This window comes from Staurois parvus, unplaced genomic scaffold (genome assembly GCF_062004578.1).
Source record: "Staurois parvus isolate SC_StPar_1 unplaced genomic scaffold, SC_StPar_1.0 ptg000564l, whole genome shotgun sequence".
Taxonomy (NCBI): Eukaryota; Metazoa; Chordata; class Amphibia; order Anura; family Ranidae; genus Staurois; species Staurois parvus.
Window position 1 is genome coordinate 282,788 of NW_028318360.1, and position 17,468 is coordinate 300,255.

A 17,468-nucleotide genomic window follows, 5' to 3' on the forward strand; every position below is an offset into this window, starting at 1 on the left:
TTCATTCTTTGACCTACAGTCTTCGCATTCAGCAATCTGTATTCCTGATGATCTGAATTCTGTACATAATGTTGTACAGATTACCTGACCTTTATGCTCCATATCCTCACCACATTTCGTGATCTGTACTCTGCGTTTTCTTTTATCTGTTCTCATAAAATATTCTCTCCCATGCTACTAAAATTCTATAGCTTAAAATTTCTCATATTGCCACTTAAACGAGGTGTGCTAAAGTTGATTTGTTAATACTGAAGAAAAGAACAGAAGTGGAGTTTTTGCCTGTACTGACCAATCAGGTTTCACCCTTCATTTTGTGGGAAAATGAAGCAGGAATTCTAAATGGTCATTATGGCCAAGGACTAGACTTTTGTGCTCATTTTCAGTTCTCCACACTCTGTCCACCAAGTTCACACCTCTAGTGCCTACATTCTGCTACCTGTACACCCAGCCACCTATCATCTGTTGTGGCGGCATTCTTCGCAGAGTACACATGATTGTATTACCCTATTCTGCCACCTGTGCACCCCACTGGCTATTACCTGTACTACCTACATTCATCCAACTGTATTAACTAACCAGATGTCTCCTACACCTTCTTCCATTTATACACCTGACCACCATTACTTCCACTGCCACCTTTACAACCAACCAACTGTCATTTGCATACTCCACCAGTCTCATGTACTGCCTGCAATCTTTCACCTGTAGATCCCACCAGCTCTCACCTCTACTGCCTACATCTGTCCAGTTGTCACCTGATCTGCTTATATGCTATGTATTGTACACCCCACCAGCTGTCACCTCTACTGCCCGCAATCTGCCTCCTGTTCATTCAAAAGTTTAAAGCAGAACTTTACTCATAACAGCTTGATAAAAAAAATAGTGCTTTTTAGTGTGTGCTGTAAATTGCCTCCAGCATTGTTCCGGTTTCTTCTTGCTGGAGGCTGCCATTTTGCTGAAGCCCAGAGCCCCTGAGCAGTGGTACATCTTTAGGCTCTCAGCAGATCAGCCTCTACATTTTCGGCACAGTGCTGAAAAATAGAGAGCAACTGCAGCGCAGGGTGAGACAGTGTATTACTGAATATAGGCACTCATTTTTAATGTTTTACATAGCTATACCTACAAAAGGGACCATCCTGAAGCGATATAGCAGTACTTAATTTTCAGACTAAAGTTCCACTTTAAATTCACTTTACACTAAAACGTTACCATTTAATTGATCTGTCCTTCAGTGTTAGCAGCACTGTAAACCGCAATACAAGTTTAGCTATGGACTGTTCCACTGTCTAATGACAGTTTCATCATGACTTGGTGCCTCTGGGCTTTATTCTGGATACAGATGAACAGCTACTTGATATTCTAGGTGTTATGAAATCACAAATTATTTCCTTGTATTTCCCCAAACATTTTTGTGGGGAAACTCAGATCCAACTTCAGCCATTTACAACAGAGCCATGAAGGACCAATGAATAGTGTATGTGTTTTGTGTCCAAGAGAGTAGATTGTGTTTGTATTACTGCATTGAGGTCAAGTCATGCCCTCAAGTCTAGAAGCAAATACTACTTAGTGAACCCTTTAAGTACAATCTGCATGTTGATTCAGAGAATGAATCCAGGTGGTAACCTGTACAGGAAATCCTATGTACTCATTTAGGGAGTAATGAGATGTAGATTATACATTCCTAACTACTTCCCTTAATGTGCCTGTTAATTGTTAACCAGAGTGTAGATATGGAAACCTCAGCTCATTTTATAATTTATGACTGCAGCTGTGCTATTCTGTTAATGTGGGCCTACCACAAATATACTGTGCGCTTAGCCATTTTCACTGTGTTTTACCAACATGTAATTTATCAGTTAACTGAGTACCATTTTTCATAACAAAAACAGCCTGATATATCTAAATGCTGGGTCTTCATTTCAACTCTTAAGCCAGCCTTAGACAGTGTGATTTTCCTTTCTGCAACCATGGATTATAGGAAAGAGCATTGCTAGATTCCCCCATCAACACAGTCAGTGTTGATGGGGGAATCTCTCCTTTGGAGCTATTGTGTTCTCCCTGTGGGGGAATCCATCCCCGCTGGGATTATACAGTGATTACTGCTAGCGGCTAGAATAGCCACTACCAATAATTGCATTTAAGCCAAACAGGCTGGTTGTACCCAAGTTGATTGATCAATAAACTTGGGTACATTCAGCCTGGCCATACATGGTTCGAATCTCGGCCAGAACCAGCCAAGATTCGAACCATCTATGGCTGGTTTAAGGCTTGTTTCACATGGGCTTCAGCTTGAATAAGGGCAGAATGGACAACAAGCTTTTACAAAGTATTTGCAAATCTTTCAGCAAACATTTCTGAAACTTTTAAAGCACCATTCAACTCCAGTTCATAAACGTTAAACATGAATTCTAATGGTAGGGTGGGTTGTCACTTTAAATAAGCTGCTAGCCAGCTAGCAGCTTGTTTAAAGTGACAGCAAGCCTTCCCATTAGGATCTGTGTTCAACATTTACAAACCTGGAGCTGAATGGTACTTTAAAAGCTTCCGCTTGCTGAAAGCTCTGCAAATGCTTTGTAAAAGCTTGCTGTTCATACTGCTCTAATACAAGCTGAAGCCCATGTGAAACATGCCTTTCAGTAGAAAATGCTGCTGCAAGCACACGTAGGAGTGAAATGCATATACAGGCCCTTGAAAATTCACATCTGTTCTACATCCTAAAACGGATGACTACCATCGGAGAATTTTGCAGGACTCTATTTTATTGTTAATCAGAGAAGACCTAAACTGATTTCCCATGCAGATAGTCTAGGTAACTAAAATGTAGAAACTGCCTCCCTTCTGAAGCAGGAGGAGGAATCTAGTGAGTACGAAACTGTTGAAGGGTCAAGAACTCGTGAACACAGCATGCAGCACTGCTAATGAAATTGTTACCCATTTTCTTATTAGCAGAGAATGATAGCTAAACCAGGAAATCATTTTTGAGCTTTCAGTTAAATGCTAAATTACTGCCTTTAATTTCCCCAGGGAAGGAAGCATGGAAGAAATAAGTCCCCGGGGTGAGAAGCTACAAAAAGTGATTACAAAGTAAACTAGATTAATGACGGAAACACCAAACAAGCATCCCCCAAAGTAGATTTATTAAGGCAGCCTGAACACCTGTATAAAGGGTCCAAAATGCATTAAAAAAATATTCATTTTAATAACTAAGCTGCAGTCTTAAATTTTTTAAAATTCCCTTTATCCTGCAGCTCAAATTTTAAAACAGGCTGACCATGTGAATTGTAGAAGAGAGAAGTAAAAAAAAAAAATAAAGATTAAGTGCAACCTAAATCATTGCATTTTATATTTATTTATTTATTTTCAGGTATATTTTGTACATGTTCCTGGCACTTGGGGTGGATGTTTTAAGGAAAACTGTTCATTAACTTTTACACGTGGATTTGAGGCGCTAATAGTTGAGTGCACAAACTGCCAGCAAAGATCTTTCAATTCCACAGAGTCTTCGCTTCCTGGTAGAGGAGATAGGACATACCCACCTGAGCAGTTGGCACAGCCTGGCATTGTCAAGAGGAGGGCAGTCTTGTCCATTTGAAAAGCTAACTTCACAATGTTTCTATTCTATGCATGAAGGGAAAAAACTTCTGTGTGCAGCAGCCCCCCTAATACTTACCTGAGCCTCATCAGAATCCAGCAATGTGCACAAGTGCCTCGGCTCTCTGGGGACTCTCCCTCCTAATTGGCTGCTAAAGCAGCAGGGAGAGAGAGGGGGTGGGGGAGGTGTCTGTGTGTGTAAATAGATATGCAGAGAAGCAGCTCAGAAGAGAGCCTGCTTGGATTCCCTCATAGCAAGCTGCTTTCTCTGGGGGCACTTGGCAGGAGAGAGGGGCCAGAAGCGCCGGCAGGGACCCGAGAAGAGGAGGATCAGGGGTGCTCTGTGTAAAACCACTGCACAGAGCAGGTAAGTATGACATGGTTGTTTTTTGGGGGTTTTTTTTACTTGCCTTTAATATCACTTTAAGCACTAAAACAGGAGACTTATTTCTCTAGTTCACCTGCTTTGATGGCTGGTAGGTAAATACATGGGCTGTTAGTATATCTGGTAATAATCGAAATTAATAAATATTTTGTGGGCCCTCTCTTCTAACCACTCTGGAATAGATTCTCTGGTATGTCTTTATTTAAAGAGCCAGGATTTTAAGGCAGCAAAAACTGATGTGTAAAGTGCAGCAGTCTAAAACAACCAACAAGAGTTTAATTAAGAGACTAATTCTAACTAGTTGACATGGATTATAGCACTTTTTCAATTGTACCTTTAAAAGAGGAATTTTCTTGCAGACTACCTGGAATTCAGGTGGTTTTGTGGTTATTGTAGGTGATAAGATGATGTTTTGTAGACATGTGCAATTCGTTTAATTATGAATCAAAATGTGGACGCAATTTTCGCTATTCTTGATGTGACTGAATTTCCATATCATCATAATAGCGAATTTCAATGAATCCAAAATAAATTATAACTAAATAAATGATCTGAATTTGATAGATCTGAATAATAAAAATGAATTTGAATTTAAAAATGTATTTGAATTTGAAATAGAAACCTATCGCAATGAATACAGTAAGGTATAAAACTGAAATAAGATGATGTTTCCTGCTTAGGCTGCTTTATAGAATAAAGTAGAAAATAAAAGATTAGAATAGAAAAAAATTTAATAAAATAGAATATCAACAAACAGAATAGAAAAGAAGAGAATAGGAAAGAAAAAAGGATATAATATACAGTCATGCCAAACATATTGGCACCCCTGAATTTCTGTCCGATAATGCACCACTTCACCTAGAAAATTGTTGCAATTACAAATGTTTAGGCACCCTCTTGTTTATTTCTTTTGTTTGTATTGGTATGACACAAAAAAGTGGAGAAACAAAAAGCCAAATCTGACACATTCCATGCAAAACCTCAAAAGTGGACTGGACAAAATTATTGGCATCTTCTCAAAATTGTAAGAAATAATTGCATTCCAAGTTTGTGATGCTCCTGTAATATAAAAAATTGACATAAAATAGAAAAGAAGATGAATAGAGTAGAAAAAAAAATAGAATAGAAAATAATAGAACAGATTAAAACAGAACAGAATAAAACAAAATAGAATAGAAAATAAAAGAAAAAAAAAAAATAGAATAGAAAAAATGGCATAGAATAAAATAGAGCAAATATAGCCATCGTCCAAAATTTGAATTGATTTGAAAATAACTAATATATGAAACAAATTCTAATATAAAAAACTAATTTCTTTTCAAAAAAATGTCTAAAATAAACAAATATGAAGAAAGTAAATTATTAACTTGATGAACGATTTCAAAACCATTTTTTCTGGTGTGCACATCTCTAAAATTTTGTGCCTGAGATGCAGTTTATGGCTGACACTTTTATCACATTGCCTTGCAAGTCTCCAGCTAAATGAGCACGAAAAATGGTTACATGATGCCTCTGTAATCTGTATATTCATGAGGCTTTTAGAAAGGAATTGGAAATACAGCTCACAGCCTTTCATATCTGAGAAACACTTGGAGACTATGGAAAGTAATGGCATGAATAAAATCCATCTTAAATCATCATATCAAACACTTATCATAGCTGCCCTTCTGGACGAGCTCAGCTTTTTATATCAATCATTTTCTTGTCTCACGTATAACTGCTCAACAGCAATTTTTGTCACATGAGTTCTAATGGGTGTTCTAAGTACACTTTTTCATGTTGAACTTAAAATGAAATTAGATTTTACTTTCTATTAGCCGTAGCTTTTAATTCAATTAGTCACATTAGATTACTATAACTATAGAAGCAATTACAACCGTCATTGAGCAAAATCTAGTTGTTTTTTTTGTTCTCAGGACAAAGGTAGAAGGCATGACACCTAACAAAGAACAGTACCCTCTGCAAGTTGAGGTACATTTGGACATCTGGAGAGCAGTTTCTTGTCAGCATGATGCCAGAGTGTAAACGGTTTAAAGGCCAGCACAAGGAAATTAATCTCAACTCACTCTGAGCTCTCTTTACTGTTCTAATCCTCACCCAGCTACTTTTTTTCCTCCATATCATGGCAATGTCCCTACTGTGGAGGTAAGCAAAAGATACTAGTGAATGCTCCAGGGGACCCTCTTCTCTGGAATGGGACATGTTCAGTAGAAAAGGTTGATATGTACACTCTTCTTTTATAGGTAGATCTGACCTGAGTAACATTAGAATAGTTGCAAAGTCACTTTAAGGATGTTAAATGGCTTTGGTGTTTGAGGAATTACACGATACAAACAACAGCACTGAAAAAAAAGGTTAATTAACAGCTTGCCAATAAAAATAAGTGATAAAATTACTAGATCATCAAAGGTAACTTGATAAATTCTACCCAGTCCATCGTGCTTTAAGCTGGATGACCAGCCACCCAGATAATGCCATGAGAAAGAGTGCATGACAGTAAAACTGCTTACAGTGAACACAGATGCAGAATGCTGAGCAGCAAATGGTCTGTACAGGCTGTGCAAAATTGGCCAACCCTGAGGCTGTAACTGCAGATTGTAGCATACACACTTGTCAAGAGGGTTGTAAAACAAAACACAAAGTAGTAGCAAAGGCCTCCAGTCTCTGATATGGTTGCTTTACATTCTGGCATTACCACCATTTTCCGAGCTCTGCAGCACAATAGATTTTACATTGTTTAGTTTTCTCTTATGCTGCATCAGAGAAAAAAAAAATCAATATTTAAGACAATTGACCTTTTCTGGTGGAGTATTTCTTAGAAAACACTGAAGTGGAAAGAAGATGAATGATATTTATAGAGGTGTGATACAGCTAAACAGAGATCTGTGCTCAGCTCCCATTAAAGTTAACGGGAATGATGTCAGCAGCTAAAAAGATCTTTGGGATTCTTCAAGATTGTTCTGCCAACCTGGCAACATGAAGTTCATATATGTTTACAGGTCTTTTTAGAAATATGCACACATTTGTCATCTAAAAAACGTGTTCCAAACTACCCACAGTATATGTCAGTCATAAAGGGGTTGATTTACCAAAACTGGAGAGTGCAAAATCTGGTGCAGCTGTACATGATATTCAATCAGCTTCTGACTTCAGCTTGTTCAGTTAAGATGAAAGCTGATTGATTTTCAATGCAGAGCTGCACTAGATTTTGCATTCTCCAGTTTTTAGTAAATCAACCCCAAAGTGTTTCCGTTTAGGACAAAATGCTTGCTTTGCCCATGGCAGTTATTTAGATGTTTGCATTACTTTTTACGCATGTAATGTGACTAGCTGCTTTGGGCCATAAAGTATTCCTTCACAGATTTTTGACTACTATTACTTCTTTCTCAGACAATTGCATTCTGAAAGGTATGTAATTTATTACACAGTAATTATTATTATTATACAGTATTTATAAAGCGCCAATAGTTCACTCAGCACTGTACATTACAAAGGGGGACAGAACATGTGACAGAACAATACCAACAGTAATGGTAGAATTTCACAGCACCTGTACTGTAGTTACAAATATAATGCTACAAAGCAGAGTACCATGTTGGAGGTTAACAATGTACTAAATTTTTCAGCTGGTAATGGTTTTAGTGTATTTTGGAAGGCACATGTTTAAAATGTATTTGTTGAGATTTTTACCCAAACCTTCATTATTAAGGTTGACCCTGGAAGACCCTATGTTTTGTTTGTGAAAGGTCCACCCAAAGCTTAAATCAACAACAAAATTGCATCTCATGTTTATCTAAAAAATGATTCAGAGTGTGGGCATTAAACTTTTGTGGATGCCAAACTACCAGCTTCTCATCTTTGCACACCTGAAACATGTATTAGCGCTTTATATGTTTAATCTGTTGGACAGCACTCACATTGACATCACAGAGAAAGGTGGGACTTTGAAGGAATCAATGACTCCCATCTGTGCCTTTTTACTCAGTTTATATCCTCAATAAGGACAGGCACTTAAATGGACTTGGTGTTGTCTTTAGAAACCATTTTAGAAGATTAAAAGCAGACCAAAACTGTCTTTTGTTTAGGGGTTTTGGCACTGAGAAATCCAGTAGTGGGTGAAAATTGTCCACAGGCTCCATGTGGGTCACTGTGCCTCCTCCAAGTAACATCACAGACGGATGGATTTCAGAACTTTCACTGTATCTAACCACCAAGGGCATCACATGTATAATGTTTGAAAGAAGAACTGTATTTGTTGACCCACAGCAACCACTGTCTAGTTTCCCAGCCACAAATTGGAAAATGAAAAGAAGGTAAGTCATTGATATAGACGAACCAATAGCTACAAAACTGAAAGAAAACTATGGAACAACAAGTTCTACATAAATGAATTTCAAGAATTATTTTGAAGCCTTTAGTCCTCCAAAAAGTGCCATCAGCTGAGAAGCTCATAGATCCTGCTAAATGCTAGGGTGCAATTCCATCTGAAGACAGTGTGCTTTAGACTACCTGTATTAAACCTAAAGTTTGTTAGTGACTTTTGCATATGTATGTCACATCTTCACTTATCACCATATTATGATTCTCTGCTTTATCAACTACATTTGAAATTAGCAAGGTCAACCCATATGCAAGAGTAAAGTACATTGTTGGGACATCCCCCACTGTATCTAATGACACAGATTATTGAAATTACATTGTTTTGCTTTGAGATACATGTCACATAGTTACAGCTACCTCTGTCCATTAGGCTCTCAAGTAGAGAGGCAGTAAAACACAATATAGGAACCAAGGAGTTTAGATGTGTGGGATATACTCCAGGCAGATCTCATTACGTAGTCATATATTACTTCAAAACTTTCCTTCACAAGTAATACACTTTATTTGCAAATTTGATTATTTTTCTGTGCTACCTTCCAGTATCGCATTTATTGGAAAAATAGATTCAGGTTATCAAGTATTCCATATTAAGTGAACCTGTAAGACACTTTAAAGATCTGTCTGATAGCAGGTACTACAAGGCTATAGTTACCAGCCAGAAATTCCTCTTTTGTGTGCCTTCCTGATCCTTTTTTCATGAGATCATGATTTTTCTGACTTTGGGGCTAAGGCCCTCCCACCATTGCAATAACTAAAGAGTGTGCCATAAATGGTTAATGTCTCATTGGTGGGTAAAGCTGAGCTTCAAAGTCAGGTAAGGTAAGCATTGATTAACAAAATTAAACTATGATCGTAGGGGCATAGGAGATGCATTTCTGGTTATCAAAGTTAAAAGCAGAATTCTTGTGGCTCCTGCTCTTAGTTAGGATTATACTTTCAAAGCTTAAAATGCCTGATGGGATTGTTTAAACTGTAATTTTTCAATTTACCTGTAACCCCTTTGTGTAGTACCCACAGCTGCATATAGTAGAAGAGGGAATGGCCTGTTACAAATCGTATTTTTAGTGCTACCTCAAGGCCATAGCTGGGGAGATAAATCCTTATTCATGCAGTATTAAAATGGTTATGCTTAAACTGGATCTCCCTCTTGTTAAATATTTTTTAGACACTATCCCTTGTCTGATGTGTACTTGTGTTCTGCAGGTTCTTGCTTCTGGGTGGCAGTCTTGGATGGCAAAATCGTTGGAATAGTGGCAGCCAGAGGCAATGAAGAAGACAACGTAGTCGAGCTAAGGCGGATGTCTGTAGACTCCAACTACCGCGGGAAGGGAATTGCCAAGGCTTTAGGCCGCAAAGTCCTGGAGTTTGCCATGTTAAACCACTACTCCTCCATTGTGCTTGGCACTACAGCTGTGAAAATAGCAGCTCACAAGCTGTACGAGTCTTTGGGTTTCAAGCATGTGGGTGTCATTGAAAATCACACTGTCCCGGGGATGACACATTCATTACTAGAAAGAATGTTCTTTCAACTTCGCTACCACCGCTACTGTCTACAGCTTCGTGAAGAGTAGAAAAAATTCAACCCCTGTCTGATCTCCCCACCTCAGCATCCATTCTTTCTTAACACATCACTGTAGTTATGGCAAATAGTGTAATTTGCCTGTCATCGGCTTCATTTTCCAATCAGTTTCTTCCTTCTTAGCGAATGTACAACAGGCCCTTTCAAGGAAGTTGTAAGATGGAGACAGTGTGGTCCTCCCTCTCACAAGTCCAGTATTAACTGTAATTAGGATGGCTCTTCTATCAGTTAGGTAAAGCCTAGCTAGGCATTGTAAGCACAGGAACTGGAATTCTGGCCTGGTGTAAATAATGTAGTCTTTTTTTTTTTTAGTTGTAAATACTGACATTTGGGAAAGGGGGGTGCCAAAATCAAGAGTGCAATGTATAATAGCAGTAGAGTGTACTATAAGTAGATCTTCTAGTTAACCTATTTTCAAGACAATGTGAATACCAATGCTTGGTCCAATGCATGAAGAGGAAGTGTCTATACATTCACACAGCACTGCCACTGAAGCATTGAGGCTGCACTTTTATAAATGTGCCGACAGTTCTGCCAAACCTCTCAACAAACCTAGGCACATCAACCTTCTGTGACCTTAATGGAGATGTCAAACTTCTTCTAAGCCAGCAAACTTCCCGTTACGTCTAACTGAGCCCATTTGTAAAATATAATGTATCTAAAGCTCTTGCATTATCACGAGGGGACCTGCGGATTCAAGATCCACAATTCTTACTGTGCATCAGTGTTCAAGAAATCTCCTCAAATTGTTTGTCTCATACTGATGTCACTGAGCACAAGAGAAATTCTGAGTACCTTGGAAATGCATTTGCATTCTCTTTACCAAATCTTCGACAAGAGCAATGAGTGAAAAATAAAATGTATTTTTTTGTTTTAGGAAGGGGGGAGAAGGAATGTATTAATACTAATGAACTCCCTATGTAATGTATATATATATAATTGAGCTGCAAATTTCCTTGTAAATGTAACCGCTAAATATATCAGAATTCTGACTTGTATAATGCAAACAGCAATGCAAAGAAATTTTGGCATGTTTCTGTACATGGTATGTACGTACAGTGCCTGCCAAAACAGTTTGTCCAAGTCAGCGGCTTCTGTCTTGAACTGTATAGTTTTTGTAATTGTTTGGGGGGTAGAATATTTGCATGTGGTATGTTTAAGGTGCACTGGGTAGATATTCAATAAAAAAAAAAAATCTAAAATGCTTTTGAAAATTATATATGTTAAAACATTTAAGTTGTTTAGTAATTGATAGTTTTATTGATAGTTTAATTTTGGAGAATGCGTTCCAATATTATAGTATGCTAATAACTATATTAGATGATACCTGTCAACTTGCTTTTTCAGAAACTAGAGTTGGAGTGTGGACAATAAAAGGCAAGGCCACTTTGAAACATTTTTGTTTTGAAGGAAAGGCAATGATTTAAGACATAAGCTGGTTTCTTATAGATTTCTGACTCCTCCAATTGTATTCTTCGTAGAATAAATAAATGGGGGATCCAGTTTTGCAAGAAGACTTCCTTGTAATAATTGTGGCAAGTTGATAGGATTGGGAACTCAAAGACATCACCACTGGAGTCACAGAAAAATAATGGAAACCAGCAGGTGATTAAACAATCCGGTATCAATCCAAAGCGGAAACATTGGTTTTCTATTAGATTAATGTTTAAGCTGAAGCATATTTCATTAAATATCATAATTGTTTTCAATCCAGTCTGATGTTTACAGCCATCCAGCCCAGCTGTTTTCCTTGCCCACACTTAAAAAATTTATTGTAAGGATAAGTTGAGGCTGATACATAATTGTATCTGCATTTATGGTTAGGCAAAAACACCCTACACTTGCAGGAAAATTTAAACAAAATGATAAATTAGATGAAGAAGTAAAAAAGATGAGAAAATTGTCAGAGCATTTTGCAACTTCATTATATCTGCTAAAAGATATATCATAGTATATGGTTAGCGTCAGCCAAAAAGCATTTTCTAAAGCACAGCTAGAAAACCTGGAGGACAAAATGAAGCTACAGAGCCCCCTTGATAACAGAATTCTCAAGCACCTCCACTGTTCTAACCTCTACACCTCAATAAATATTCTCTGTAAACTTTATGACATGCACTGAATGTATATGGTTTTGGGGTTTGTCATTTTAACATTGCACAAATATAACTGTGTTTTAGACTATGAGACCAATTTATTTTTAACTACATGATAGATAACTGTAGTGTTCTGATACAGAACATTGATATGGAAATCATTATACAGACATGAAATGGAATATTGTTTGCACACTAGGTGAATTGGAAAATAAATGTGTAAATGCATGGGAAATTTTAAATGTTATCAGGTTCAGGTTTTAGCCACATTTTGAAGGACTTTTTTCAGTTGACTTGAATAGAAAATGCACATTGCTGGAGGAAACAATTTTGCCCAAAAACATGTCTTCCAAGTGTATTGGCCTAGCCCTAAGGGTGTTAATATGGACTGCCCTTATTAAAATTAAAAGAAACTTTTTTGAGTGCATGCCAGGGTGCTTAAATGGATGTTAGCAGTGTAGCAGTGAGATTAAGCCCTTACATCACATTTTCTGAAAATCTGTTTCCATGAGGTTGGGACTATGGGGCATACCATCAAGATATCTTATATCACAAAGTTACTCTTTTATGAGTTGTGTTGCTACTTGGGCTTCTCATTTTCCATGGCCACATCATTCTATCATATCTGTATAAAAGGCTTTTTTTTTGTGGGAAAAATAGAGACCCAGCCAAACACATCAGCTAAATACAGTATGTTTCTACAATTCAAACAATACATCAGTTATTTATTTTTTCTGATATTAAGTTATTTCTACAAAATGTACCTCCACATTCAATTTTTACTACAATTGGGTACATTATTTTTTTGAAGAATGTAGGGGCTTGCCAGTCTTAAAAGAGAAGTATGGGAATTTTTTTTTAACACATACTCACTTGAGCGCTGGGCTGTGGAAGGGACAGGATTGGCTGGCTCAGACTCTTAGTGGCTCACTGAGAGGCTGAGCCAGGTGTCGGTCCAGGTTCCTGGGTGGGTCTTGACCTTATGATCGCGATCTTTACCTATCCTGGACCAGCTGAGTGACGGCAGCAGACTTTAGCCCTCTGTCGGCTGAAAATGGGTCACAGGAGTGCAGAACAAACTGCAAATAAGATATGATGAAATATGTTTTGGCTGGAGTTACACTTTAAATCATATAGCTGGGGTGATACGTTTTTATAAAACAAAGGGAAGCAGTATATTTTTTTTTCTTTTTATTTGCTTGATGTAGGTTGAACAGATTTTAAAATGATTAAAGACAAAAAAAAACATCTGCATGTCTTTAAGTAAATGTCATATGCTGTAAGGGGTGGAGAATTTCCATATTTTAAAATGAATGGCAAGTAACTACAAGCCTCTAAATGATCCCTTCGACAATGCTTTGCCTACAACTGGAATTTAGCAAAAGTAAAAGTGTTTTTCTCTAATTGTGGGAGGGCTTTGGGCAGATTGTACCAGGGCTTACAATTTAATGTTTCCCGATATGCATTTTCTTTTCTATGTCTGAAAGAATAACTTTCTCTTTTTAACATTTAAACCATATTCTGTTAACGATTTGTGTTAGTATTTTGAAATATGTCCTAAAGTTCACATAGAAGTGCGAACAGTTTCTGGGTATAACCATTACTTTAGCAAAATTACTTCTAGTCTTTCTTAAAGAAGAATTCCTTAATAAAGAAATGGCTGATCATAAAACACATTAAATCCTGAATACTTGGGCTCAAAGCTCTTTTTTTAACCTTTGAATACTAAGTGGCATTCTTCCTTAAGAAATAGTGAAAATAATGAATGTCTGTAGTTTACTGTAAATGAATACACTGCAGTGCAGCCCATAAATTGCTTAGTTGTGCACATGTAGGCTGTAGGTAGTTACAAAAATATTGTGCAGATCCGTTGTGTCAAAGTCTTCTACATAGGGGTTTTACAGATAACAATCTATCATGTCAAAGGACCACTAAACCGAAAATTCAAGTTTAAAGAACTTTTAAAAGCACATACAAATATAAATGTAAAGGTCCCATAACTATACTGAGCCTGTAGATATTTAACATGTGAACACTTCCTAAATGCAACCTATTATTTTAAGCTGCCAACCAGGGGTGCTAGGACAAGAAGCTGGTATATAGTAAAATTTTGCTAATCTCTCAAAATATCTTGCTTTACTAAACTCTGGAAACATCTGAAAATGTTTTTCAAATTTTTTTTTGTAAGCCAATCTGTATTTTTGGTTTATTGGCCCTTTAACATGCTCATGTTTTTTATTATCCTGAATGTTACTTAATACTGTACAGCCTGTTTTCTTAATATAATAGCAGAATGCCACGTCAATTGCCTTCTTGCTTACATTGCATGAATTATCTGAACATGGGTATAATCTGCTTTTAGATATTCGAGGCTATGCTTTGTTAATTTACTGTATGTATATAAATTACATGTACAGAAGAAACGTATGTACTATCAAAGCAATTGCTATTAAAAGAAGAAAAATACTGCAGGCAAATATATATATATATATATATTTTTTTTTTTTTGTCAAGTATGCACACTACTTTTACTTGATAAGTACACCCTATGCCTGCTACAGTTGTACATTAAATGCTACTCTTGCAATTCAATACTGCCTTGAATCGCGAGGGCTACAGCCAGCAAATGCGGGAAGACTTGTGCATGCTTGAAGTGCAGTAATAATTGCTGTATTATTGCTAAATCTGTAAATACACTGATGTCAGCCTATTATTGTATATGTACATTTCACCAGATGACAGTATAACGTTGTACAGATGGTCCTATAAAGTAAGGATTTTGTACAGTGTATAGAAATTGGCAAAGTATTTTCTTGTTACTTTTAGTCACTGAGAAGTATAAATAGACAGGAGGAGACATGCGGGAAAACAGTGTGTGCCTTTCTTTCTGTTCAATTCTTTCTCCATACTGGCTACGCAATTACAGCTTGCTATCGCTGCTACTATACATCGTTACTGGTAGCATATCGGATAACAGAAGCACTTACATCTGTCCCATGTTTATGTTCGTTTATGTGTGGAAAGCGAAGGGTGTTTGTAAAAGCTTTTGTAAAATATTGATGTGTTTCATTCAGATGCAATTAATACCATATGGCCACAATGTTAGCAAGGACAAGAGCATTGTTTAAATATGCGTGAATGCTAAATGTCAGACTGAAGTTTTTAGAAAATGTCAGCCAATTTCTGGTATAAGAGCAAATTTTAGGTTGGTCTGTCTTGCTTCAGAATTATTGTCAGTGTATTTTTTTTTTGTTTTATATTCATGTGTTTTATAGTGTCTTTGAACTTCTTACTCAAAAGTAGTATTTGAGTTTTTGTTGGATTCCAGTGTATTACATCACCCCATCATCTTGTTCTGTAACTTGGAAATTTTTTGGGTGGAGAAATCACAAGATATTTTACAATCTGGAGAATTCAGCAGTAGAACTGAGCATTCTATGATTGTTTTGTAATGGTCATGGCATGAGGAAGGTAGTGGGAACTATGATTATAGATCTTAGTGCTGGAGATCCTGAAGACATATGAAAAGACAGTGTTTTTATTCCACTCATATTGGAATTGGGCTGCAAAGATTTCTTGTTCTTGCTACCCTATGGAACCAAATCTGACCAAGGTATAGGGGTCGATTTACTAAAACCGGAGAGTGCAAAAATCTGGTGCAGCTGTGCATGATTGCCAATCAGCCTCTAGCTTCAGCTTGTTCAAATAAGCTTTGACAATTAAACCTGGACGCTGATTGGTTTCTCTGCAGAGCTGCACCAGAGTTTGAACCCTCCAGTTTTAGTAAATCAATCCCATAGTCTTCAACCGTGATGGGCAAATCTGACTAACCCACACTTAAAATCTGATTTTACAGGAGACCTGGACCCGATTTACTAATGAAACTAAATATGTTTACCTTGGCAAGGAATTTTCACTTTTTATTTTTTTTTTGTGTTTCCTTGCACATGATTGGGTATTCTTTGCAATACTCAGGTGTTGTGTGATGCATTTCCCAACTTAGCTGTTTAATATCCGAGCAGTCATATGGGGCTTTAGTAGTGGAGGTGGCCAAAACAGACCAAGAAAATAAATTTTCTTAGTAAACAATTGGCAAGTAAGTGGGATTTTCTTGTATGTATAAAAAGGATGAAAGAAAGGAAAAGAGATTCTAGTGTCATGGTGATGACCTGTGGGTTGGGACTGAAAGTACAAGTAGTGGAAATTAGATATTTTTTCAGTTGTTATGTATTTATACTCTGTGGATAGGGCCAACATTTGAAAATTTGGAGTGCCCTATAGTAGATCTACTGTCTCTTCTAATCAACCAAAATCTATTGCTTTAGGAATTTTAAGGTCTCCATGCACAGAAATTACTGATTGTTCTGTCAGCTCAAATATTGGGCAGTTCCTGCAAAATCAACTGACGTTCAAGATCTGGGTAGCCTTGTCAGCACCACGTGGCTGGACAAAAGTCTATTTCAAAATCGAAGGAGTTGGGTGGAAAATTGTCAGAAACACAATGACTGCATCCAAGCAGCTGCAGTCACTGTTTAGATATAGCAGGCAACTGGGAGTGAAGATTACTCCATTAACCCTGCTTATTGTAGATGGGGAAATTAGCTGAAATCCAAGTTTTCATTGCTATCCTTATTTTGTCTCATATTTGCATCAAAATTGGTTGGTATGACAGCTTGACTCTGGGAGTGCTCCATGGAAGTCTACTGCTGGAGTTGTTCAAGATAATAGAGAGGAAACCCTAGGGTCTGTGAACACCATGGAATCCCCAGGAAAGCTAAAGGATATCTGGTCAAAATTACTCATGATGATGATATCTAAAACTTCATTTTTTTTTCTGTTCCTGCTAAGTACAGAAAATTGGCAGGTTTCCGTTACATTTGGTCTATTTGTACTGTAGATTTTCTTGAATGTTCACTGAAATAAAACCAGAGCCCTACTTACAGATGTGTATCTGATTCTTTCCCAGATAGTGGCCACAGATGACAGCAAGAATTTTATCTACATTTGTCTACAAGAATTAGTTATCTCTATAGCAAAAATACTGTCATAATTCATGAAATACAAATTGGCAGCTATGATATGTTGTGCTTAAGGTATACTACCAGTTAGAAGGGAAAAAAACCTTGTATTTGTAATCGCAGTTCTAAAAGTGAAACTTGATTGGTTAGAAAAGCCTGGTCCTCTGTTGTGGCCTATGCTAGCTCTTTTCCTTACATCAATATCTTGATGTGCACCCAATTTTGATATCTGTTTTAATATGATGCATTCTGACAGTTTATTTTTATTGTGCCTTTTTTTTATTCTGCCTTTGTAGAGATGAACAAAATTCATGGCAAGTGGTCACAAAGAAACTGACCAGCCTGCTTTTTCAGGGGGCAATCTCAGTTGAGGAGCCAATATTATCGCAATACCAGCTACCTATGCAGAGCCCCTGAGGCAC

At 37.2% G+C, this 17,468-nt stretch overlaps 1 protein-coding gene across 2 annotated transcripts in view; it reads left to right on the forward strand.

The window, feature by feature from the left end:
* The window catches only part of ASPNAT (aspartate N-acetyltransferase), a 70,967-nt gene extending 53,997 nt beyond the window's left edge, over window positions 1-16,970 (forward strand). For both annotated transcript variants that reach the window (XM_089691522.1, XM_089691523.1), the window contains one exon: window positions 9,560-16,970. In XM_089691522.1, coding sequence (XP_089547648.1) covers window positions 9,560-9,927 — 368 coding nt within the window. In that variant the 3' untranslated portion in view covers window positions 9,928-16,970. The remainder of the gene's footprint in view (window positions 1-9,559) is intronic.
* The last annotated feature ends 498 nt before the right edge of the window (window positions 16,971-17,468 follow it).